The 27111-nt window shown below is 37.7% G+C and overlaps 1 protein-coding gene across 1 annotated transcript in view; it reads left to right on the top strand.

Annotated features, from left to right (window-relative positions):
* Positions 1-306: 306 nt before the first annotated feature.
* tmem132e (transmembrane protein 132E) overlaps positions 307-27111 on the top strand; it is a 497444-nt gene continuing 470639 nt past the window's right edge. The window contains exon 1 of the mRNA XM_067437778.1: positions 307-1431. Coding sequence (XP_067293879.1) covers positions 1374-1431 — 58 coding nt within the window. The 5' untranslated portion in view covers positions 307-1373. The remainder of the gene's footprint in view (positions 1432-27111) is intronic.

Below are 27111 nucleotides of genomic sequence, written 5' to 3'. Positions count from 1 at the left end.
TTTCAAGGGGTAAATAAGGTGAAAATACATCTATCAAAGTGTAAGACAGCTCAAAAAACAAAACAAAACAAAACAAAAAAAACCTGTAGAAATCAAATGTGAAGATGACTACCATTGATAAATTTTGGCTTTTCTCTTAAGGTAATGGGAATTTGGAGCTGAACTGAGATTATCATCATTCACATCATCTTTCTTTTGATCTTGGGATGAAAAGTGACCCTGTCATGCTTTCGTGAGGTGGTGCACATGACGGACGCGTGAAAACGTCAGAGCGGTCTGATTGTAACGACTCGTGTCACGTGACCGCCGTGAACCGAAGAGATTTGAAGGGTTCAGAGATTCACGCGCTACTCCTTCAACTACAGGTCCAGCGGAACGCAACGCGTACTTCACGCCATTCACAGACCGATTGTTAACACGCAAAGTTAGGTTGTGTGACCCAAGGAGGGGTGGTCTAGAATAAATGTCTACTTTGACGAAGCTCAACAGCGAAGCCGAACCTCTATAGAGTAACCTACACAGACCGGAGCGCTGCATTGTTACGAAGAACACAGCCGTTATTTTTTTCCTAACTCCTCGGAGTTTCAAAAAACGGTTGCGAAACGCTTCATACAGTGATACCAACCGAAAAGGCAGTGGTTTATCATATGTTATAGTTACCCGGGAAAGCTTCAGGACTTCAGTTGCTTCTGAGAAGAATTTCAAGACATCTCTCGGACTTCAATCAGGAAGAAACACTTTTTTCTCTCTCTCCATCGGAGCGGACAAGCAAACGTTTATTTTCAGTATTTTGATTTCATTTTCAATAACCGGATCTCATCCATAACATAGACTACACTTTGACCAAATGTCAAGGTTACCATAGGAAATCCTAAATTGCCATCCAACACAAACACGTCGTGTATCAGTTGTCTTGTGATGCTTGTGTAGATTATTAAACTAACAAGCTCGCGGATGACACTGGCATTGTGCTGTAGCGAGACCATTTCTGGCGTTTCATGGGATTATAGTTTGAATTAAAACCGCCTGATGGACGAAAACGACTATATTTCATGCCGTGTGGATTACTGAGAGAGAGAGATACGCGTGGGAATCGAGACACCTGAGCCGGATACCTGTAACTTTTCTCCCTCTCTCAAAAGCTCTTCGTTTTACACCAGATTGCGCTTTCGGTCGCTGGTTGACGCGGTCTTTTATTTAACTCTTACTGGTATAATGGACGTGAATGCTCTAGATAAAGTTCACCAGCATCACAATCCAACAGATTCTCGCTGGGAATTCGTCGCTGGACTGTAGACGTCGGTCGGGAGATATTTTGGAGGAGCGCTGTTATTTATCATCACAAACGGGATTTATTCGTGGAAGATACTACGATGTCCGTTAAACGCTCTTGGATGGAAACTCTGTTGCTGTATATGTTCGTTTCACATGGTAAGTCTTCTTCTTCTTATTTTTTCCACCCTCTTTTTAAAAAAAAAAAAATTATAAATACCATATAGGCTACTTGCCAATTCATGTTTACGTGTTGTGAATGACTGCAGCGGATTTTAGCCTGATATGTTTGGATGGTGGGCTGCAGTGGTTTTTATAAGTCTTAATTGTTAATTCAACACACATAGGCTACACTAAAGCGCAGAGCTGAGATCAAAAACCGAATTTAACGCTTGAAGTTCTTGTTTTGTTGCTGTCTCTCAGCCTTGGTGGGCAACGTAGCCTAAGTGTGAAATGCGCTTTTTTTTATACTTCACATATTGTGCTTTCTGTTGAACACAACATACACTTATTATTCAAGCATAGCAACTGCCCGCAAGGTGGGAGCACGGCTAAAGCTTGAGGCCAGCCGTCACAAAAAGATGCTCATTCTATAAAACAACGTGAAATCAGTTTTAGAGCCTGCTCTCTGTCAGACCGACGTTATTTGCTTTTTCCAGTGTTGCGTTTATTTAAGACTACCCCCCCCCCCACCACCACCAAAAAAGTAGTCAAAACTAAATATGTGGTGGTGTTGAGTGTCTTGAAAAGTAGCCTACACGGGTTATAATAAACTCAATTCTAAATGGGTATAAGGAACGTTTCAAAGATAAAAAAAGGAAATTATCATTAGTCACAAGTTTAACTGCCCTGCCTATTTTTTAGGCGCAAAAAGACGGGCATCCGTCGTCAGAAGAGGTAACCATAGCAACAGTTTTATTATTTTATTAGCGTCTTTAACATAGTACTGAAGACGTTTTAAAAGTCTCAATCTCCTTTTTTAGTTGAGCAATGGAAATATGTTAAAGTTATGTATTTAAAAGTGTTAAGCTAACTGTTAGGTGCAGTGTTGCATTAGCCAGGGTTGCCAACTTTTAAGTTCAGGTTGGAGTGAGATTTTTTGGGGGCCGGGGGGGGGGGGGGGGGGGGGGGGAGCTTTTGATCTTGATTCAGTATCAGTTTATATCTAGTATATATACTGTACATAATAATATGTTTGTTTTGGCACTAGTTTAAAGATTTCTTGGGTCAAATTATATGTGCCATTCCTTAATATTCACTTGTGAGTGCTTATATAAGTATCATTATTCATTAAAAAGATTAGGATGCAAGTTATTTAAGTTTTGAAATTTCACATTTAAAGAAATCTAGTGTTTGATCATCATATCTAAATATTTATTAGAATTCAAAGACTGCAATATATTTTTGAGCAACTAGATTAGATACATGTATATTTATTAAAGAGCCATAAGGCACCTAATGGCATTACAAATAAACATTAATATTTTTTAGCCACAAAATGACTCTAATTTGCCTCTTTGAATTGGAATTCTCTATTTTAATATTAATTACTACACTAATTGTAATATAAATTTTAGAAGAAATACAAATATTAGAAGAAAAATATTTTAAGTGGTCATTTATTGAAAATAATTGTTGCACAAATAGTATTTAGTACCAAAAGATCTCCTCAAAATATTCAATAAATATAATTTAATGAGTATGAGTGTGACCAATTAGTAAGGAATACCTGAGGGCTAAATACAAGAATAACATTAATGTTAACAATGTTGAATCTCTATCACTCTCCATAATAAAACGATCCTGTAAATATGGCTGACTTAATAATCAATAAACACTAACACTATGCTGTACTGTTTACCAAAACTTGCAGCAAACATCTATATGGTGAAACTGTTGTGTATCCGCTTAAGCCATTTAAATTCATTGGCACGGCGCTAGAAGTATTGAGCGCTCATGGGCCACGTGACCAGCGCGCACCGCAGGGAGATGAGAGCATGCAACTCCGCTTTTCAACGACTCTGGCTTTAACATTATGCCACATTAGCGCCAAAACGCTATTTATTGTTTGAATTTCATTAAAACACATTAAAAAAAATTAAAGCTTATAGCTTTGTTTAATATCAAAAGCAGGTTTGGCAATTTGGCGTGAGATTGAGTTGGGCGGAGTGAGAGCGTGAGACAGAGCCTGAAAGCGTGAGAATCACGCCAGATGCGTGAGAGTTGGCAACCCTGCATTAGCTAGCCTACTATTTTTAGGTGGAAGGACAAATTTGGATTATTGCATTTTATTATCTTGTTTATAAGGAATCCGTATCTGTTCAAGTTCATTTCATATTTGCTCCCTTTTTGTCCTCCTCAGTTTCAAATGAACACAATCAAAAAAATGACACTTATGCTCATCTGATTGCCAGTCTGCATTAGGCCTAATACATTTCTCTCTATTTGTTTGATCAGCTATCACATCTGTGTCTGTTTAATTGAAAGATTTGACTAGTTTGTAAAGTAGTTTGTGTCTCATCAAGATGAATCTAAATCCAATTGAAAAACGAAACACGCCATTAGGCTATTTTAGAGTCAGAACTGTATTATGGCATCATAGTGTGACTAGGATTATTACATTGACAGTCATCAGTAGAGAAGATATTTCTTTGAAAATATTCCTTTGAGGTCTGATCCCTTATTTTCCTTTCATGAAACCATAAGAACAAAGGCAACATCATTTGGGAGTCATCAAAGTCCTGAGGTTTCGTAATGTGACTTGACTATAATTTATGGTATTTGACAGAAGCTTGGATGTGAGAAACACCAGAAAGGGATTTTTGTTGGTTTAGATTTTTAAATTATGAGTTACGCCATGGGCCTCGCTACTTGATTTCTATTCGATCAGCTTGTTTGGATCCCACTCTTCCATGGTTCATACCCACATATAAAAGACAGGAGCAATGGAAGGTCAGATGTGCTCATAATGTCATGTTTCAGGCACTGTCCAATACAATTGTGCATGTTTTGACAACAATGCCACTCAGTCATGCGTTTCCATTTGTAATCCAGACAGCCTTCATCTGCGGTTGATACTGATGTACTTGGGCAATAAATTGGGCCAACACAAGTGTGTCTCCTCCGCTTCCAGTTACATGACAGACAGGAACCAGGCATTAAGATCAAGGAAAACATCAACAAACCTGAGATGTGCCGTGAGCTCTCTAGGAATGTCGTTTGTTAATCCACAGTGTTGCACCTGTGCGGAGAGCCCTGGTTCGGTTTCAGAGCTGCTTCCTCGTGAAACCAAATCATCTGGAAAGAAATAGCTTTGTTTTGTACTCTTGTTTTATTTATTAGACCTGGGAAGTTGCATCGGTGGAGCTTTGCTGCCTTGATTGTTAGACCCCTGTGCTTCTTCTCATACTTATGACAAACTAACCTGAAATTATTTTCGACAACATTTCTAAGTGAATTTAGATTATGATATTTTACTCCTCTTTTATGGTCTTAAATGTTTTCAAAGTTGTATTTATTAGCATATACATTGAGCAGAACAAAAATAAAAGCTCCTAATTGTGTCATGGTAAATGATGCATGCGCAAAATTTAAAGAGATAATGACAAAATATGTCATCATTTAATCACTTTCAAGTCATTCCAATCCAATTCGTGTTTTTTTTTGTCCTTTAACTGGGTCCAGTGTTCTTTTTCACAAACAGGACTTATGTTAAGCCTAAAAAATAGGCCTCAAGTATCTTTCATATTTTTGTATTTATATTTCAAGTATCTTTTATAAACGTGACTTATAAAAAACATAAAAAATAAACATTACTGGTTGCATCTTGAGACAAAACAATAACTCTGACATATTTAAAGATACAGCCCAAAATTGTACAATGTGTTCTGGCATAAGGAATGCAAGGAGAGTGCCCATTTGTTATAAATTGGCCATGCTTTTTTATATACTGCTTCATATGAAGTCCTTGACAAAATTGACAGAATTTGCACAGGTTCACCTGGTACTAATGAGATTTCTTAATGGGATTTAGGTTTGTGTGACATTTGTAAACTCAAGCAACCTAATCACCAATGGAATAAGGTCGGTTTGAACCTGAATGAACACGGGGGGAAAAAATGCTAAAAAGGTGAAAAGTTTTAAATTGAAGCAGGATGTTATTGAAGAATTTTTAATTTAGTCCTTTCTGGAGAAGAACATTTCATTTCATCATCTCTTGGCTTACACGTACACCAGCTATAATCTGTGGCACAGCATGTCAAATCATTGATTAATGCAGTAATAGCATTACCTGGCACCAACAGCGACACTACAAAATGAGTTGCAGTAAAAGACAGCTTTGTGAAGTGGTGGTTTTTTCCAGATATGGCATGACTGAAGACCTCCCTCATTGGCCCCGCAGGCCTTTCTTATGAAAGCATACCACTTGCTTACTTTCACTTACAATCGCAAGTACTGTGATCAACAACTGCACCAGGATGGTAAAATCCTTTTAAAATGTTCCTTCAGAGGGTAGGCCTAATAGCATGAGATGGCTGTACTTCACCATCGTTAAAACATCCTCTTTGAGTTTGAAGTTGACCCTTTGTCATGCGAGATAAATTGCCTCTCCCCAGGCAACCCGGCTGACCCATCTGTCAACCAATCAGGGAAAGAGACACTGCTTGTATCCTCCAGACTCTTTAGTTTGGTACCTACTGTGTCCATTCATCACTTACATCCTTCATTGTCATCATATACAGTCATCATATAGCGATAGCTCTGAGAATCACGACCAGAAACACCTCCCAGACAGCAGGGATGAGGAAAAATCACAAATGGACGACATTTGCTCCATCCCCACATTTTGTTTCCTTTGCTTTAATAAGACTGCAGCTATGATTAAAGGGCTGACTCAGGAGACTGTAACCTGTATTTCCTACTCTTGTTTCTAGCCCGTCGTTGTATGCCTGGCAGCTGCACAGGATTAGTGTCTTGACAAAAGGAATGCTTATTAATAAGAAAATTGTCTGTAGCTGCAGGAAAATCAAGTAGATGTGAGATGCATATTTTGTTAGTCTGAAAAATCTCTGTGAGGGTATTAATTAGCCGACTAGGAGCATTTGCTAGGACAGAAACAAATAGATTAGCTGGGAAAATGCCTCTTGCCATTTCGAGTAGAATTATCATTATCGCAACTACTTTCAAAGGCTTAGCTGTGATGGTAGAAATGTGCCAACCGGAGCAGATTTTGCTGTGTGGTTTAAATATGCATTTGTTTGGTTATCAGTGGACGGGACTTATTTACGTTATTTACGTATGAGAGCAGCAAAGAAATGACACAATTAGCCCTTAAACAAGTCAAGAAGAGGAAGAACTTGCTATGTGTGTTGTTGGGTTAGGTACCGAACTCTGTACTTTTTATGCACTGTAAAAAATTATTTAGAAAAAAAGTTACCTGGTTGCCTTAAAATTTTGAGTTAATACAATGAAAATTTTTTGAGATTCGACAGCCTTTATTAAAATATTATTAAAAGATTTTGTAAGCATATTGGGTAATTGTGTGTGTGTTATTTCTGCTATTTTCATGATTTATAATTTTTTATGTGGTTCAGATACAATAATATGTTTATTAAAATAATTTCCTTCATTGTATCAACTCAAAGTTTTAATTTCAATAAACTCACAATTTTAAGGCAACCAGGTTACTTACTTTTTTAAGTTGAACCAACAAAAACCAACCAAAATTTTTTACAGTGTGGTCTACGAGCGAATTACTTCGGTACTACCGAATACCGATTCACATTAATTCATTCGGTACCAAATTTCGCACACACACACAGACACATGATCGTATTACTGTTGTAGGATAAATTACAATTTATAATTAATACTAACAATAATATAATGATTCTAAATTATCAAAATAAATTTAAGTAATCATTTTTTTTTACAATACATTTTAATTTGAACAGTAAAGCTTAGTTGTGCAGCTTTGTTTGACAAAAAAAAAAAAAGTTAAATTAAATTAAAGATAAATTCATGTTTTATGTTTTCATTTGATTACCAGAAAATACACAATACAGAATTTGTGGGAAATCATTCGTAAAAATATAATAAATAAATAAATAAATAATAAAAATATGGTTGTTTTTATGAATTTAATCCATTAAGTAGCTAGTAGCATACTATTTACTGGTAAATATTACAGTGAACCAACTTCACAGACAATAGCAGACCAAGGCAGCTCCGGCATAAGGCCAATAACACTTCTATTATGATTTACATTTTCTTTACAGTTAGTGATCTATCCCTGAAGTACTGGAAACATATACCGTTGGGTACCGGTACGGGTTCAAATGTGAATGGTACCCAACTGTACACATCTTTAGACTGCTGAGCCTTAGACTGCTGAACACACACACACACACACACACACACACACACACACACACACACACACACACACACACACACACACACAGTTAGATTAGGCAGACAATTATTATACATAAAAAGGCATATATATTTGTCAAGCATTGGCCTTCCCCTGATCATATCTACACACATTTACATGAGAAACAAATAATTTCTGCCCAATTCACTGCTGTAATGCAATAATAGTTTCCTGTTTTTTTTCTGTAATTATATATATATATATATATATGTGAGGAGAGCGAGAGAGAGAGAATATGTATGGTTTTTTGTACACTTTTTTTTATAACTAACCCTGTTAAATAACTAAGAAATGTGTTGAAACTAGTGCTGCAACGACGCGTCGACGTCATCGATGACGTCGACTACGGAAATACGTCGACGTTCGTGAAATGCGTCGACGCGTCGTGTCAGACGTTCATCTCGCGTAATGTTGGCTTCTGCTCCTGGTTCTATCACAAAGACCTAGACCGCGAATATCAAAAGTATGGGAATACTTTAAACAGAGGCCAAACAGTATTTCCCACACATTGACTAATTTGTGGCGGACTGCCACATAATCAATAACGGCCGCGACATTCGGCATTCATTCATTTTTACGCTATTTAAAAGACGCACGCATATTCGTTTAGCTGCATTTCCTTAAGTTCTCTCTCCGCCCTTTTGCGCGTCTCTTACTCACACACACACACACGCGTTGCATTCGACCGTAAAACAAGTTTTATTGCATTTTGGCTCATTTAGTATGACATGGCTTTTAAAACCAGAGCAGTTGAATAACAGAGTTGCGACACGCCTTCATCACGCGGCAGCGCGCGGTCACGGCGCTCATATAATTCTAAACAAACCAGCGCGGTGTCAATCAATACAGACCAGTGTTTCCCAACCGGGATCCCGAGCAAAAGTTGCGGGGACGCACTTACACTTCGGTTCATCTCACACCTGATGACGCATCTTTAATATGGGTTGTAACTTGAAAATAATGCTGTATGTATGTTTCTGTCGATGGATACACGTGCTGACTCCTCAGGTATGCACTACAACAACAGCGATAATAAAAGAAAAACGTGGGCAAAATGGTCTCTCTTTGTAAACTTTATAAAACGCATGCGAATGCTGCTGTCTTTGTGCACTCGTCTCAAAGTGCGCAAATATTGAGTTATCTTTCAAATCCTGTGCTTAAACGAACAAACTCACAAAAAGTATGTCAAAATGTCATAGCCTACTCTATGCCTTAAGTGAACTTTATACAGAAAATACAACGACTATCCGTGGGTCTTAAAGGGGCAGTAGCCTTCACTGCTGTCTGTTTAATGTCAAACAAAAGATAAAGACATCACTCACTGCTCCTGACTGAATAGCTTTTGTAAGTTTAATAAGGATTATTTTTTTAATTTTAAACAGTTAAATGTGTGGTTATTTTACTTTTGATTACTTCATTCCATTTCTCTACCTAAAAACTAATGTTAGACCTACCTGAAAAACCTGAAAAGCATTGTTTATTTTGTTCTCATCTTTGCTAAATAGTATTTATTTGTGCTGCTGCTTCTATTTAAGTTATCTGTTCTTATTTTCTTTATTTTCATTTGACAGTAGTCCTTTTTCCCCTGAACATAGCAAATACCGAACTGTACTGAAACATGAACCTAAAACCGTGATACAAAGCGAACTGTGAGCAGTCTGTACTGTTACACCTCTAGCGTAACTTATGCGAGGGGGTGCCACAGAATTTTGAAAAATTTCTACGGGTAAAAAAATTAATCGTTAGATTAGTCGACTAATCGAAAAAATAATCGTTAGATTAGTCGACAGAAAAAATAATCGTTAGTTGCAGCTCTAGTTGAAACAGGTCTTCCTCATAGCATTGTGAAATCCATTTTGCTTCTACATGGGAGACTGTGATCTGTGATCACTGCAGTGGAAGCTGAAGAAATATGGCCAGATTTTTGCCCTCCAGCATTTCTTGGCTCCTCACGTGGTCCTGTTTTCCTCCCTCCCTTCCTCTCTTCCTCCATATCCGCCGCCGCTTCCCCCCACCCCCACCCCCCTCCCGCCGTCCATATCTCATGTGCGACAAATCTGCAGAAGCCGCTTGTTCTCCCAGTGCTCAGGCCAACTAGATGTCCCCTCAGCCTTTAAGCGTTGCTTGCTTTCTTTTTTCCTTACTTTAGTTGTGAAATGTCTTGCTCCTTCTGCACTGCAGACCTACACTTGGCATGAGGATTTCACAACTCCAAGTAAGTTCAGTTAGAATGATTAGAATGGCAAATTGTTTGGATTTGCTGTCCAGATATTCAAATCAGCACACTCAGGCTGATGTGGGTGGTAAAGCCACTGTCTGGCCTGCATCGTCATTACCTTTTCTAATTGAATGACACCTGTGGCAGAAGAGGTGATGATGGCGACGAGGGCTGACTGGGTCAGTGTTGTCTCAGCGTGACTCATTAGTCTTTCTGCTGTGCTCTAGTGCTGCTGCTTGGCTGCATTTAAAAGTCCTCAAGCTTACACCAGTGACAGTAGCACAGTAACCTCAAACTGTGAGTGCAGGGCCACACTGAGGGGGAAATATATGAGGGTTGACTGAATGGTTGTGTCACTGTGTAATATTATGCAACCGTAGTAATAAAGTATTAAACGGGGGCATAATTTACACTTTTATAGGTCAGATTTGTAGATGCCACATTCATATGCCTGCTAAACAAAACCTTATCATTAATAATGGTTTTGCTCTCCCATTGATACTAAATATTGCTGCTCAATATCGAGAAAAAACAAAACAAACTTTTTTTGTTTTGATATTTAATTTTTCTGCGATATTACTATATGAAAAAATGCAGGAAGTTTCACCGGATTACTTGAATAGTTCTTAGTAAGAGTGAATCATTCTAGAATGATTGGGGTGATTTTGTTGGAAAGTCAGTCTGCCGAAATTACCTTTTACTCTGAAGACTTTTTAAAGTGCGGAATACTTTTAGGGGAGAATGAAAAATGATTAAAAAAAAAATTGGGTGTTCATGATTTTATTTACTCTTTACAAGAACCAACTCAAACCATAAAGTGAGCAAAAAACAGCAAACAAGAACACTTGGTTTTCATAAGCCTTATTCACACTGTTTGAATATTTCAGTATGACTATAATAATAATAATAATAATACATATTATTATTAAACATTTCTGTAATAATTCAATTATACTGTATATTAATACTGATATTTATATCTTAATAATTTCCTTATTTTTAAACAATATACCATTAAGATTTTATTTTGACTGGTTGTCAGAAAATCAATGAATCCACTTTAGATTGAAGGCACTGAATGTTCGTTTGAACACGTGTACACTGCAGCTCACAGCGGGGACATTCTTAAACGCTTAACGTGGCTTAATGTTCTAAGACAGTGTTATTAACAGACCAAGCTCAGTAAACTCTTTGAAACACTGTAGGAACACTGTACACACACTGAAATGTGTGTAATAGTGTGTAAATGACGCACTTCACTCAAACAGGTGGCATATATATATTTACTTCAATAAATTACAGTATGTGCAGTTTGAAAATGTTGGGTGTTCAGGTCTGGGATTTGTGCAGGTCAGTCAAGTTCTCCCATAACATGCTCAGTAAAACTTTCTTCATGGACATGCTTTGTGTACTGTGTCATTGGTGGCAGGTTGGCTCAGGTAAGGCTTACAGCATGTTTTACTAATCCAAGAGGTACGTTGACTAAATAGTATATTCGAACACTGAATTTAAGTGTTCAAGAAAAATACCTGGATGACCTACAGCTTGGATCTACTGCCAACATAGTTCATACACTATACACATGCATACTTGCAAAATGTACTGTATTAACGGTGCAGTATGTAATATTGACACCTAGCGGTTGAAATGGGCATTACAGTCCAAATTCAAAATGTTAGAGAGAGTTGTCTCCCCCCTCCCCCCCCAGACTCTGCGCTTACTTGCCAGATTGAGGAAACTGGCAATGAAAATGTTTAATTTGTGTGATATCAAGCATTTGATTTGTACTCATGTATTCCTCCAGTTGCGAGCCTGTGCGGCAGCTGCACACGGACTAGGACTGAAAATAATTCAGACTGACAAAATAATAAAAATGACATTCTTCTTCTCTTAAATAATAATAATAAAATAAATAATAACGACATTCTTCTTAAATAACAATAAGCGTCATTAATAATAAAAATCATAATAATGAGAAGAATCTTACAAATTGTCATGCAATTATTAATGTGAATAAATGGTACACCACATCACATCATCATCACTATCGTACACCCCAAAAAGCTATTTAAACTGCTGGAGTGCGCTTCTCAACCCCCACACTATTAAAAGTACTCTTAATTTGGGTCCATATTTTGTTTTTGTGGGTGCCTTTATTCCCACTCTTTAAACTCTCAAATAAAACATCTTCGTTTTTTTTTCCCACTTCCCTGGTGATGGTCTTGATGGGCGCGTCTCAATCATCTCACTAGTTCAGTAGTCAGGGCACTGATCAGGGAGTCAGCCCGTTGACTTATGTCCTAATCAGTGCCCTGAATAGTGAGAGAAGACTGAGACGCGCCCGATCTCCACGTCGGAGAAGTTTTGCTTCTTTGCTGTCTTCCGTATATCCATGCCGTAAAATGAGGGCGTGGGGGAGGCGGAGACTTGAATATATAGGGGCGTGTTTATTCTAATGACGGTCGTTTTCAGCCGTGGCATTTATCAAGGGCAAGTATTGCGTACACCTGGATTGCAGAGGTACGCACAGCTTCATAAATCAGGCGGTGAGAGGAGTGTAAGCATAATCTTACGCCAACATATACGCCCGTTTCTACGCAAGATTGATAAATGAGGGCCAATATGCTTACAAAATCTTTGAATAATATTAATTAAGGTTGTCGAATCTTAACAAATGTTCATTGTATTAACTCAATATTTTAATTTCAATGAACTCAAAATTTTAAGGCAATCGGGTAACTTTTTTTCTAAATAATTTTTTACAGTGCACCTTTAATTGTCGAAAAGTATGTTCTTCATCAAATTAAGTGCATATGATTTTGGTCCATACTAGGAAGGGTTTGAAGGAAACGGGTGTAGACAAAATAACCTGTTAAACCTTTTTCCATGGGTGTCTACATCCACACTTTTGGCCATGTAGTGTAATGTCGGTCAAGTTTTCTTGCACAATTATTTTTTTTTTTTTTGCAAAACATTGCACTTAGATGATGTGCCTCTATAATCAAATGACCCATTTATTTATTGGCCACAATAATTGTTCAGTTTATAAGTCTGATATTGTGACAGCCATAGAGACGTTGCTGTGAAGGCATTGATATGGTTGGTAATGCTGATATTCTCATGGATGTGCCATCTTAGACTATTTCTTAGTGACCCAATTTTGCTGCTTGGTTTTCTTTAATGTTCTGGACTGGGGAATGAGCTTTGCATTGTGAATTAATTTATTCAGGAGCAGGGAAATACTTCCATGATGTGTCACCTTTTAAAGTAATTGTGTATACAGCTAGGCGTGAACTAAAAGTGTGCTGTACTTCTTTTTATTTTTGTCCCCAAGACAGGTTGATTGAGTTGAGAGAATGGGCCATAATTCCCTTCAGGCCCTGGGGTGAACTAAAACTGAGGAATGAATAAAGTTTACAGACCGTTTTATATAGAGCTTTATAAGACATTATAAGCTGTTCACAGGACATGCAGTTGGACAATATTGCCAGATCCTTCCACAACTGCATCTTTACTCCTGAAAAAAAAAAAACTTAACAGCTGTCTGCCAGAGACCTGAATTAAAGATTACAAGGACAGCACTGTCAGATTGTGATCGCACACAGGCTTTGTTCATTTAGGCAATAAGCTCTTTTTACTTCTCTGTTTTCTTTATGTAACTTATTTATTAGGTTCTCTCAGAGTTTCAGCATGTACTGCCTCATCTCAACCAAAGAATGACACTTCCGTTCACAACAACCAACGTGTTTCTGCCAAACCATAAGCATGGACAAGATGACTGTGGGAAAGGTTTGAGAAACTTTTTTACCCAAAACTCCTTACATACATTCGCTTGCATACTTTTTCCAATCTGCTCGTCACATCACCTGGCAACATGCCATCTCTTTTGGCCATTCTTCGGGATAGATGATGGGGACATTCAAAGTCTTAACTATGAGAAAGAGAGATCCGCTGTCTGCAGATCTGATCAGAATATCTTTGAAACTGCAGAAGTCAGTGAAAATCAACAGTATTCAAAGTGGTGTCATTTATTATGACATAAAAAGCTTTAAATCTATTTTACAATACAGCATGTTGTGTCTAGAGGAGAAATAGAGCCATCAAACTTGTCTGTGCTCATTCTGTCTTTGACTTTATTTATTGTTTTGAGCACAGTAGAAGTTGGCTCTTAGTACATCAGTGATAGCCTTCCCTGGAGACCTCAGTGCTGCCTCAACATGGTTCTCATCTCTATGACGGTCATGTAAAAATGTGACCCTGCTGCTTTTTCCACCTCCCAAAAAGATGTAGAACATGTTTGCTCTTGATACACTCCTCCAGTTGGCTTGTACTGCACAGCTAGCACTGCGGCTGGGAGTTTTTTCAGTTTCAGCCATCATATGTTAGTGTTAGAGTGTCACTGACAGCCATATGTTTCTTCCTGTCCTTCCAAGCTCTGCTGGAAAGCTAGGCACTGTCTGCTAGGATCACTACTGAGATCAGTAAGCAGACAATCATGTTTTCATATTACTTTGATGGGATGCCTGGCAAAACCTTGCAAACGCGGTTGGGGTGGAGTATTAACGTTTTAAAATTTTACATTTAAAGAAATCTAGCATTTGACCATGTCTAACATGTATTCAAATGTAAAACCTACAAATAAGGAAGCAGTTATGATCTGCAATACTTTAAGCAACTTGACTATTATTTATTAAAGAGCCATACAGGCACTTCGTGGGCAATGGCATTACAAATGAAAATATATTATTTTTCTGGCCACAAAATGACTCTAATTTGCCTCTTTGCCTTGGAATTCTCTATTAGCAATACTTATAAGTATAACCTTAATTTCTACACTAATTGTAATATAAATAATATAAATATTAGATGAAAACATATTTTAAGTGGTTATTAATGGACCATAATTATTGCACAAATAGTATTTAGTACCAAAATATCTCCTCAAAATATTCAATATTTAACTAAAGTAAAATAATAATAACTATAATAATAAAAATAACATTTATTTAATTGAAAAATAGTTAAGGTGTACGGTCACATTTGAGTATGATAGTAAGGGATGTCAGGGCAAAATATAAGAAGAGCATAACATTACAATGTTGCATCTCCATCACTCTCCATTTTAAAATGACACAGTAAACGCGGTTGATGTAATAATCAATGCACACTATGCTGTACTGTTTACCAAATAATGCTGCAAATACCTGTATAGTGAAGCTGTTGTCTATTCAAATGTATTGCACAGTACTGGTTTTTTTAGAACTATTGAGAGCGGGATGCCACGAGATGAACGCAGCTCTGGTTTTATTGACTTACGGTGGAATGTGAGTGAGTGAGTGAGTGGAGAGTTAAGGAAATGCAGCTAAACGAATATGCGTGTGTCTTTTAAATAGCGTAAAAAATGAATTTCGAAACGCAATATATGGTGGCCGGTGTTGATTCTGTTGCGGACCACTGAAATGCTGACATGTTCATGAATGGCAACCAGGTATTCAATCTAGATTTTATCATTTTATTAACCCAAATATTATGTAATTAGCCTGGATGCCAGCCGAACTTAGCCCCGCTCACAACATTTTTAGGTCGGGCTCGATCAATAGAGGAGTAATTATCCCCGAACAGAAACTGTTCGGACCAATGAAATCATCAGGGCGGGCTTTAGAGGATGATGGACAGATGATCAACAGTAACGTAATCATGCACGTCATCAAAGGGGCTTGGATTATATTTGTTCGAATCCTAAATGGAGAGCTTGTTTGATGCATTCACCTTCACTGTTTCTCTCAAAAATGATGATCATGTTGGGGAAGTACTCTCTTTAGGCCATCCTTAAAAATATTCTTGTTTGCCGTAACCCGACCGACCCGGTCAATTTAGGGCCGACTCAATTATTATTTTTTTTTTCCCTTTTAGTCCGACCGACTTGCCGGTTGTAAATTTGCATTAAGACCGACCAATTTCTTTTTTTACTCTTCAAACATCTAATACAAAAGTAATAAAATAATATGAATATATTTTAGTAAGTATTATAAATATATAAATTGCCTGGGTCTACATACGAAGGCTACGTTCTTTCTTTTATAGAAAAACCTGTGACGTCATCTACGTTTACACTATGGTTAACGGATGTCACACTACGGCCTGTGCGTTCGTTTCGGCTCATCCTCTCATTCACTGTAACGTTAGACTATTAAAGCCCTGTCGGAGATTTCACCGCATTGTGTGACAGGAGTCAGGACCATGGACACGTCACACACACGTTACACACACCAGGCAAGTGCACTGCAGAGGGGAGGGCTTTGGGGGTTTGAGCCCCCGTGCCCTTTTTGAAAATTAATCAAAAGTGCCGCTCTCAACATTCATCATTGCTATATTGTGGCCAATAAAACAGAATTTGAATTATAATTAATATAACAACGTGTACAAAACAGTAACAAATGGCGGAAAAGCCGTTTATCTTGTCTCTGTCAGTCTGAAATGTCGTTGTCATAACGCGTTGCTATGGGTAGCGTGTGTTCTGCTCGACCCCAGCGCGTGGTGGGAGCGGCGGCACTGGTTGTAACTTGAAAAATAATGCTTTATGTATGGTTCTGTCGATGGATACACGTGCACTACAACAGCGATAATAAAAGAAGAACGTGGCCAAAACGGTCTATCTTTGTAAACTGTGTTCAATGCATGCGAGTGCTGCCGTATGACCAGTCATTTCGCCATCATCACTCAGTATATTCGCCAGAAGACGCGAATGAGAACCCTCTGCAGTGAGAAGATCTGTCTCTGTGCGCAGCGCGCGCACGTCTCACAGCGCGCAAATATTGAGTTCTTCAAGTCTTGCGCTTCAACGGACAAACTCACACAAAAAGTATGTCATCATGTCGATCTTGATGAGTATCCATCAGACATAGCCTGATGCCTTAAGTGAACTGTATTCAGTCGAGAAAGACGAGCATATCTCTGTATTAGGTCTTAAAGGGGCAGTAGCCTTTACTGCTGTCTGTCAAACAGAAGATAAGGACATCACTCACTGCTCTTGATTGAATAGCTTTTGTAATTTTAAAAAGGATTGGTCTTTGACTGAAAAAAGGTTGGGAAACACTGATTTAGTGAATGGCTATGGCTCGACGGCAGGAAAAACAATCCAAACAATCGCAATTTTTTTAAACCTTTTTCATCATTATTGTTAATCAAAGCTATTATTGTAAATGTAGGCTGTCAAGAAGGAGGAAAGAGGGGCAGTGTCTCTTCAAAAAAACAGAGACAATACATAATATTACAAAAATAAAATAACGTCTGAAAAAAATGCTCTGCCATTGTCTGTGATGTTTGTTTACTGTAATATTTACCAGTAAGGAGAAGGTTATAGCTGCTTAATTAATTGAATTCATAAAAAAAATATATATATTTTTAATATTCAAATACACTAGTCTATATCACCAGATGCGTTGGTTTAGCAACAAGTGCAAGCCACTTCAGAGACACAGAGAGTTGCGTGTTCTGAGTTAACACAATCGAGCGTAAAAATACGAATACATATACATCATATACAATACATATCACTGGAAAATACTAAAATTGGAAGATAGCGGGAAAAGAGCTAAAATACGTGAGAAACCCGGAAAAAAAGGAGGGTTGACAGCTTTGAGTCAATGACAGCTAGCGGTGGTTGGACCCTTTTCTTAATGAATGCACCTGAAATTTATGCAATAAACATGTTTTTGACAAATATTTCAATTTGTTTGTGGTCTATATAGCCTGCAATCAGCCTATGCGCCCGAAGGCACGGCTTGAAGACCCAGTCAGTTTAAATTCATACCTACGTAATCACCATCACCAAAAAGTTACTTTTTTTTTTTACATTAAAATTAAAAAAAAAAAAATTGACCTACCTACCGACACTTTTTTTAAAAAAATTTACTGTTACTGCAAACCAAAATATTTTTAAGGATGGCCTTATCCTTAAATTCTTTTATTTTTTTACAACACCGGCAAAGATCGTTTATTCCAGTGCGTGTGCAGACTAGGGATGGGACGATACACTTAAACTCACGATACGATGCACCTCGATATGCCAGGGTTACGATACGATACGTCACGATATCAAATTTTATGTTTATTTTTTTCAAATCTGTGATTTTTTTTTACCACCAAAGTAATGTACTTAAACGAACGGTTGGATTTTTCTCTTTTTTTGCATTTTGGTTCTATGTTGTTTATGTTGTTAAAAAAAAAAGAAGAATTTTTAGAAGTCCGCGACCACATCTTAAACAGGGGTGCCAATAATTGTGGAGGGCACTGTAGGGCTGTCAATCGATTAAAATATTGAATCGCGATTAACTGCATGATTGTCATGAATTAACTCGATTTTAAATCGCACCTTTTTAGCAATTGTAAATGTATCTTAAATTAAGTTTAAATTAAGTTTTTAATACTCTAATCAACATAGGTATGGACAAATAGGCATGCTTTAAGCAAATGTACATTTATTATTAGTGAAACCATACTTATTCAATAATAATCAATACAGTATGAAGACTAGACATATCAAAGATCATAGATATGTTTATCTAAGAAATTGTTCATGTCTCTTAAGCCTAAACTTAAAAATAATGAGTAAGTAACTGTTAGTGATTTCTCTCATTTTAAGAATATAAAGGGAGTTTTTACACTGGCAGTTTAATTCAGAACAGGGCAAAGTTCGTATGAAAAATTGTTAATGTGTACCAGTGAGCGAACCAGAACCACACCATACCTGGAGGAGGTCCATATTACACGAGTAGGAATATAGTGTGGCCCCTTTAAGAGATCCGCATTTCCTGTTGAACTGCCGGTATTTTGCACGTGCGCGCCGAACTGGTCCGCGATTCACGTGGACAGTGTGAAGAACACGGACTCGGGAGCGCGCTTGTTCAGGAAAGTAACCTGTGCATTCGTTTTAGCCGATTGTAATGTATTTAGTTGAATAAAACAGGTGTACTGTAAGCGGTGATGGTGTTAATGATTTACCTCAGACATGAGAGAGTGAGCTGCAGTGCATCGCGCTCAGACTGCAGAGAATGTGCTCAGTGAAAAAATGCCCTTTTCTTTCTGGAGTCTAATAAAAGTTAAACAGAAAATATGGTAGTTTATGTAGGCAATAACTGCATTTTTCGTTTAGAATATTAATGCTAATGTCAACCCTTTTCTTTCCCTATTAATGTTTGCTGCTGCACCCCAACCTCATTCTACGCAAATCATGCAGCAGTGCCATCTATCTTTATTTCGCGATACATTTTTTTCGACCTCGATGCGTTTCGTCACGTTTTGTATCGCGATATTTTGTCAAACGATATTTCGTCCCATCCCTAGTGCAGACAGGGTTGCCAAGTTTTTTACAACAAAACCCACCAACTACTAGCCCTAAACAATAGCTTTTCAAGGGAATTCTCTGGAAAAAAAGGTGTTTGGGGGGTAAAATGTGTGTTATTTTGGCAAGGTTGCCTGCTAAAATTCCCATTCATTGGGCTATATATCACAAAATAGTCGCTTCAACCCGCGGGTATAGAAAACAACCCGTGGAAAAAAATGTGGATTTGGCAACACAGTGCAGTTGAGCTCTGTTGACATTTGACAACTAACGTAATGCGTCGCTCCATTGCTCTGATTGGTTGTAGGTCTATCCAATTCAGGTCTTTCCTGGTTCAGTTGAATAACAGCCCAATGGAGCAGTTTCAGACTCATATTCTGACCAGAATTGAGTATGACCACGTCAGGCTATTATGTAATCAATTACTCCATACAATACAGATCCCATAAAGGGACATGGTGGTGGGGGAAGAAAAAAAAATTAGATGGGAGGAAAAATCATGTCAATACTTTTGCATTCCATCACAGAATAAAGAAGAAACTTTGCTCGCTAAACCTCTGTAATCCCCAGAGAAACTTTGGGTTTGCTTGTAAAACGCTTAGTGAAACAAGAGATGGGATGAGATTACATGAATGAATGAAGCAACACACTTATCGAGTAAAACATGTTTTTTTATATGTGATAGTATTGCACTGTTACAGATCGTTTGACATGTGATTGTGTACTCTCTAACTGAACATAACTTCCATGCTGACACATGCTGGAGAATCTTTTATTTGTTGTTGGTTCATTGTGTGATCAGACTTGGACATGGGGTTAACTTATGTGTTTTCCAGATGGGCTTCCAAAACTTAAGCCCGTCGGACTCGGCAGGCAGGTGAATCTTAAATAGTGACATAACATTCCTTTCATGATATGCGTTATTTACTCTTTATTTGATATTTGAAGGAAAAATACAATCGTGGAATTTCTGATCATGCTGATTGGTCTGACTGCATTGAGGCTTGTGTGTGTGTGTGTGTGTGTTAGTGATGCACGGTTTATTGTTATCACCGATTGGGTGGGCAAAGTAGTAAAAAATGTATTTCAGCTATAGCCTACATTTTTAAATAATAGACGTCCACGCTCAAACATCCATTCCATAAGCATGCGTGTTTATTTTCCATCAGTGAAAGCCTGTAAAACATGACTAAACAAATGATTATAAGTAAATAATGATAATCTTAAGAATATAAGAAAATTAAATATTTGTTTAAAAAAAAATTGTTTTATAGCCTGTTGCCCCGCAAAGATTATATGCTGGTCTGCGATTTGATCTGGGACACACACGAGCTGGATAGACAACTTCTCGAATATCTTCGTTTTCTCCTGATGCTGCAAAGCAACACTTGTTGTAAAACGTCTGAAGAGCGAATTTTATCTTCCACAGGGTCAAGACATTTAGGCAATGTTTGATTATTCACTGCTAGAGAAAATGAAAGTAAAACCGCTGCGTGTGAACTGCGTTATTCAAATAAACTTGAATGTAAACAAAGAAACGCGCGCCCTTGGATCAGTCGGACGTAGTGGTGTATAAGAGGTTAAAAACAATATAAATACTGTTCGTTTTACAAATAATCTCGGATGCCCATGAGGTAAGCTAAAACATATCAAAATTTAATTTCAAAGTGAACTATCCCTTTAATAAGCAAACCAACACTGGAAGACAGATGTTTTGTAAGCCTTATCAATGTTATTCTGTTTGGTGCCTTTAATGTTATAGAAATGACACGCTTCATCTTTAACCTTTCAGTTGTCAGAGATTTTGTCAATTTCTGTATTAACGACTAACTTGTTGCCTGTAGTGTTACAATACCCAGTAGGGATCTAAGGAGAAGATAGGAGAATATCTTGCAGAAAAAAAAATAGCTTTTCGGGCATTATAAGCCATTTTTATTGTTGACTAAAGACGTGGTACCAGTGAGACTGTGACACCTCCTCTGGTAGAAACGGATTAACCCAAGACAAGCATGTTGCGGGATGAGGGATGAGAACACCAAATCCCCGAAATAAGCACTGGGACCCCTGGGAAATCAAACTCTATAGCGAGCGAGAGAGCAACATGCGTTCAGCTCAGAAGCGCACTGCATCACACATCATGCCTTTTATATCTCATGTTCCCAACTGATGTCAAAACCCAGAATCCTCTCAAAGCGCACTGTCTCAAGCAAACACACATGTAGGCACTACACCCATTTATCTTTCTGTTTTTCTCTTATGCACACAAAACAGTTGTGAACTATAGAAGTACTACTCACTGACTTGAAATAAGTTTAGCAAAGTTTATTTTTGCATTTATGTATTGGGCAAACATTTTATGTTGCCCAAGTTATTTGATGCTTGTGTGTGTGAGATACTTAAACTCAAATCTAGAGAATGACATTGCTTTTGGCTAGGGGTGCTCCGATTAATCTGCTACCAATTGCTATTGGCCGATAATGGTTTTGTGAAGTTTGATCTCATAAACCGATCTCATGCTGACAACACACAAAGATGCACACCTGCTGTGAGATGTATGGCATGATTTCAATCTCTGTCTGGCACTGGTAAAATAATATTTATGTATTAAATAACTTACAACGTAATTTGAAAACTTTCTGTGTGATGTCATTTCACAAACAGTGTGAGTGAATCAATACGCTCTCTTTTTCTGTCCCACTGGCATTTCAAGTAAAAATAATATTCGATAATATATATTAATTTGAAACTTGATATACTGTATGTAGATGCCGCATCACCTAAAATATGTCTAAATGTGCTAATCACATTTGAAAAATTAAAAATGGTAAAATGTGTTATTTTGGCAAGGTTGCCTGCTAAAACTTGCATTCCTGAGTCTATATATCACATAATTGACATTGTTTCAACTCGCGGACATGGAAAACAACCCTTGGGAAAACTGTGAATTTGGCCATTCGGTGCCATTGAGTTCTGTTGACATTTGACAACTAACGTTATCCAATGGTGGTCTTTTCTGGTTCTGTTGAAACACGTCCCATAATTGCAGCGTGGAGCAATGGAGCAGTATCAGACTCATATTCTGAATAGAATTGAGTATAACAATGTCAGGCTACAACGACAGCACTTTTCGAGATGAAGTTAGTATTCAACAGTAAAACAGTTTTCATGCACTTCGTCCAAAATCAAATACGTTCCTACTATATAGTAGGTGAAAAAGAGTACGCCAACAGAGTAGTATAACCAAATTAATAGGCGAAGTAGGCAAAAAGTCCCCGGGTGGCCTACTACTTCCGGCGAGATTCTGAAGTGCACATATGATGGTCTATCTCTATACTATTCCATAAGGCCACGGGAGAGGATTTATGAATGGAGGTGAATAATTGACTCGTCTGATTTGTTCAAATATGCTGATTTTTTTGAGGAATCTTTGAGGAAAGCCAGTGTTGCTCAGAGACGCAGCAACTGGTGCTGGTAGGTCACATGATAACAACAAAATGGCAGATGTAGTACATCCGGAGTACATTCATACTACACTCATTTATACCATAGAACACTTTTTTTTAACAGCCGCAAAGTTCAAATTCAAATGTAGTACCGCTCCCGTAGTACGTGATTTCGGACACAGCTGTAGTCTACTGATAATAATTTTTTTCTTCTTCATGACTTAAACAACGCTCAAACAATGCTTTGTAACTGAATGTTCGCTTAGAAACATTAAACTGCTAAACTCTGTGCCACATGGAGTTGCTTTCTAAGTGAAGAATCTATGGTTTAAATCTGTCACGTAAAAGGTTCCATCTTTACTACGATACTGGCTTAGAAAGCAGAAGGCAGAAATCTTACCATGTTTTTGAACTCATTGTCTGCCCACAGGCATTTACCTTTTGTTTATGTATTCATGCTTTTTTGGGGAAAAAATAAAGTAAAAACGATTAACGATTAAAAAATTCTCTGAGGCACCACAATTGTAGTATGAGTCAAAATGAGATTTGTATAATGGTCTGTGAAATGTTTAAGGAGCCTGTGATGAACAAAGCAAAAATCACATCTCCAGGTTATTTCTCTCTACAAGCCACTTCAGATGTGGCTAATGACTCAAGAAACATTACTGCATGGATTAAGTTGAGCTTGACAGTTCTGGCCCAAGGGCTTTGTTTTACTTTCTCTATTTTTAGGTTGTGTTCTATGTATTGTAAGAAGATTATTTTAAACATGAACAGGCTTACACAACAACCATAAAATATTGGAGAAAAAACAAAAACAAATGTTGGTTTACCCTGACCATGTGAAGATATTAAGTATATGTCCAAATGCATTAATGCATTTATTATTTGATCACCATAAAAGGAAAAAAGGAGAGTGGTGCTTCCAACATGACCTTACCATAATGACTTTATTTTCCTGTTATCTCAGCTTATTCTTATGGCTATTTAATATTTACCACATATACATATTGTGCAACAGCAGTCTAACCGACATTGCAGTCTGCTTCTAGATATTGCATTGATAAAAAAACTATGCTATTTATGAATACGCAGACTTATCACACATTTTTTTTCCAGGCCTTTCTTGCCCTCAGGTTCAGGATAATTTCCTAGCATAAATGTTATTTTCAGCAGTGGCCCATCATAATTTTGTCATAAAAGAAACCGTGATCAGATAAGAATGGGAGCGTTTTTCATTGTGCACCTGCAGAGCTGAGCTATAATTTAATTTAAGTAACAATGGTTGCACCTGGGGGATGTTCTCTTATATTTAAGAAAGCCTTTCACTGGGGTTTCATCATTTTTTGGCGCAACAGGATCAAGCCGAAATAGTCATCAGAGTATTTAATGAGGTGCGCCTTGACCTTAAGGTGATGATACACAGGGGGGCTTTTTGGGCAATGTTGCTTGGGCTTTTTCCCAATTAGAATGGGCAACACATTTCTATCTGGATACTTTTGGCCCTGTGTCTCACCTGGTTGCCCATTGACGACATATTACCCAGCAAAAAGTTGCCATGTGTATCATCACCTTTAAGGTGTTACAGTTTACACCAGAGGACCCTGCTCCTGGGGACACACTGTCCTGAAAATTTTATTTCCAACCTGCTTCAGCACACCTGCCTGTGAATTTTCAAGAATTGATCATAGGACTTGATTAGCTTCAGAGGTCATTGATTAGGGTTGGAGCAAAACTCTGCAGGACAGTGGGTGTCCAAGAGCAGCACTGAAGACCTCTGGTTTACACCTTTAGACAGCCCTATCATACACCTTGTGCAATGCGATGCCAGTAAGTGTTTTTTGCTAATTTCAACCCGACGCAGTTATCATTTTTTACATCCAGGCCCACGTTGTTTAAATAGCAAATGCATTTTCACCCATTTGTGTGGCAATGGGCGTGCTAGTTTGAAAACGAGGTGTGTTCAGACGCAATGTTGAGGTGTTGGTATTTTGAGGAAACTGAAATTCAATGGCAATGTAATTTTATTATTTAAATGGCGCATTGGTAATGTGTGCCTATAGGTGGGTCCACACCCACACAGGGAAGCAAGATAACATTTAAGGATTCAAATGTAGAAGATAATTATTGTGTAAATTAAATATAAAAATGCCTACGTCATAATTAGGGTTGGGTACTGAAACCCGGTGTCAATATGGCAGAACCGAATCAGAACGCAGATTTCGGTTCCACATTTCGGTGCCGCCGAAGTTCAAACTCACTTACATATATTTGCAAATCAGAATACCAGATCGGTTATGATATCCACCTTTTTCCTGTTTTTATTTTTTAAATTTCTGCTTTTGAGGTTAGAAAGGAACATAGGCATGGGCATAGATTACTCGGGGGGGTGGGGGGACGTGTCCCCCTCCCTCTTACAGTTTTTGCCCGTTGCTTGAACACTATAGACCCATGCTTATATAAAGTAACAAAGTATTTGTACTTTGTTACATTCCACCACTGCCTTTAAGGACAAGTGTTCACAATCACTAGGCTGCACTGCTAAGACCTACTCGTATCTCATATACAGACACTCAATTTTACGTCACTTTAGACATAACCGACTGTGTTTATATATGTTAACCTTATGAGTATTTGACAGTATTAGTGCACTAAAACTATTTAGTCCAGTAATCACGTGTGGCAATTGTGGCATCCCTACTGTCCACATTGTGTATCGCAACTGTTCATATCTGTTTCCGGAATATCTGCATTGGTTTCAATTGCGATGATGTTGCGTTGTTAGGTATACCAAAAATAATAACATAAAGGGATTTGCAATACAGATGTCTGATATACAACATCAAACTGTGTAGCAACTTCCCTGGACCACTGCGTCTTTTGAGGCTTTATTCCATGCTGTCATCTCCGCCGATCTCAAAACATGTCTCTGTTATTGTCATTTTCTGCTCGTCCGGCACTTTGCAACCACAAAACCTTGTTTCTGCAGCAACTTTCAGCATGTGGCATGAAAAAGTCACATAAACCACGCAAAATCCGATCAGACTGAAATGGGTTTCCAGAAATGGGATTTAAATAGGATTTCAAATCACATATGAATGTAGCTTGAAACGTATTTGTAAAAATCACATTTAATTTAATTTTTTTTTTTTTGTTGCCGTTCACACTTGCTAAATCTGATCCGATTTTAATCGGATTTGCACTGACAGTCTAAACGAGGCTTAAAATACATGATATAGGATCAGCTGTGATGTGAAACACCTTTTAAAGAGATGCTATGTGTATGTCAGTGCGTGACACCATAGGAACCATTCATCAAATATATTAGGCAGCAGAACTGTTTACAACACTCTTAATAAATCAGAATATTAGAATGATTTCTGAAGGATCATGTGATAGACTGGATGTCACATGTGACACTGGAGACTGGAGTAACAATCCTGAAAATTCAGCTTTGCATCACAGAAATAAATGATAATTTAAAGTATAATAAATCAAATATTTTAAATTGTAATAATATATCACAATATTAAATGTTTCTGTATTTTTGATCAAATAAATGCTGGCTTGATGAGCAGAAGAAACTTCTTTCAAAAACATTACAAATAGTAATGTGTCCAAACTTTTGACCTGTACAGTGTACATTCGGCCCCCTTTGCAACCTTTTGCCACATTTCAGCCTTCAAACATAAAGATATGAAACTGTAATTTTTTGTGAAGAAGTGGGACACAATCATGAAGTGGAATGAAATTTATTGGATATTTCAAACTTTTTTAACAAATCAAAAACTGAAAAATTGGGTGTGCAAAATAATTCGGCCCATTTACTTTCAGTGCAGCAAATTCTCTCCAGAAGTTCAGTGAGGATCTCTGAATGATCCAATGTTGACCTAAATAACTAATGATGATAAATAGAATCCACCTGTGTGTAATCAAGTCTCCGTGAATCAGTGAATCGATCAATGCTGTGGGTCGCCAATGTCACGTGATTTCAGCAGTTTGGCTGTTTGACGCGATTCGAACTGCTGAAATCAAGTGACATTGGCGACCTGAATCATTGATCGATTCACTGATTCATTAACCGTTTTAATTCTTTTTGGAAGAACGCGGAAGAGAAAACAATGCTGAATAAATTTATAGTTTTTGATATTTTTGGATCAATATGTATTTTCGATGCTTCAAGAGATTCTAATCAACCAACTGATGTCACATATGGACTACTTTGATGATGTTTTTATTCCCTTTCTGGACATGGACATTAAATGGGCATTGACTGCATATGCTCTGGGACTAAAATATAAAATATCTTAAACTGTGTTCCGATGATGAACGGAGGTCTTACGGGTGTGGAACGACATTAGGGTGAGTCATTAATGACATCAATTTCATTTTTGGGTGA

The sequence above is a fragment of the Pseudorasbora parva genome, chromosome 3, assembly GCF_024679245.1.
Source record: "Pseudorasbora parva isolate DD20220531a chromosome 3, ASM2467924v1, whole genome shotgun sequence".
In the NCBI taxonomy this organism is placed as follows: domain Eukaryota; kingdom Metazoa; phylum Chordata; class Actinopteri; order Cypriniformes; family Gobionidae; genus Pseudorasbora; species Pseudorasbora parva.
This window is presented reverse-complemented; position numbering and strand designations above follow the sequence as displayed.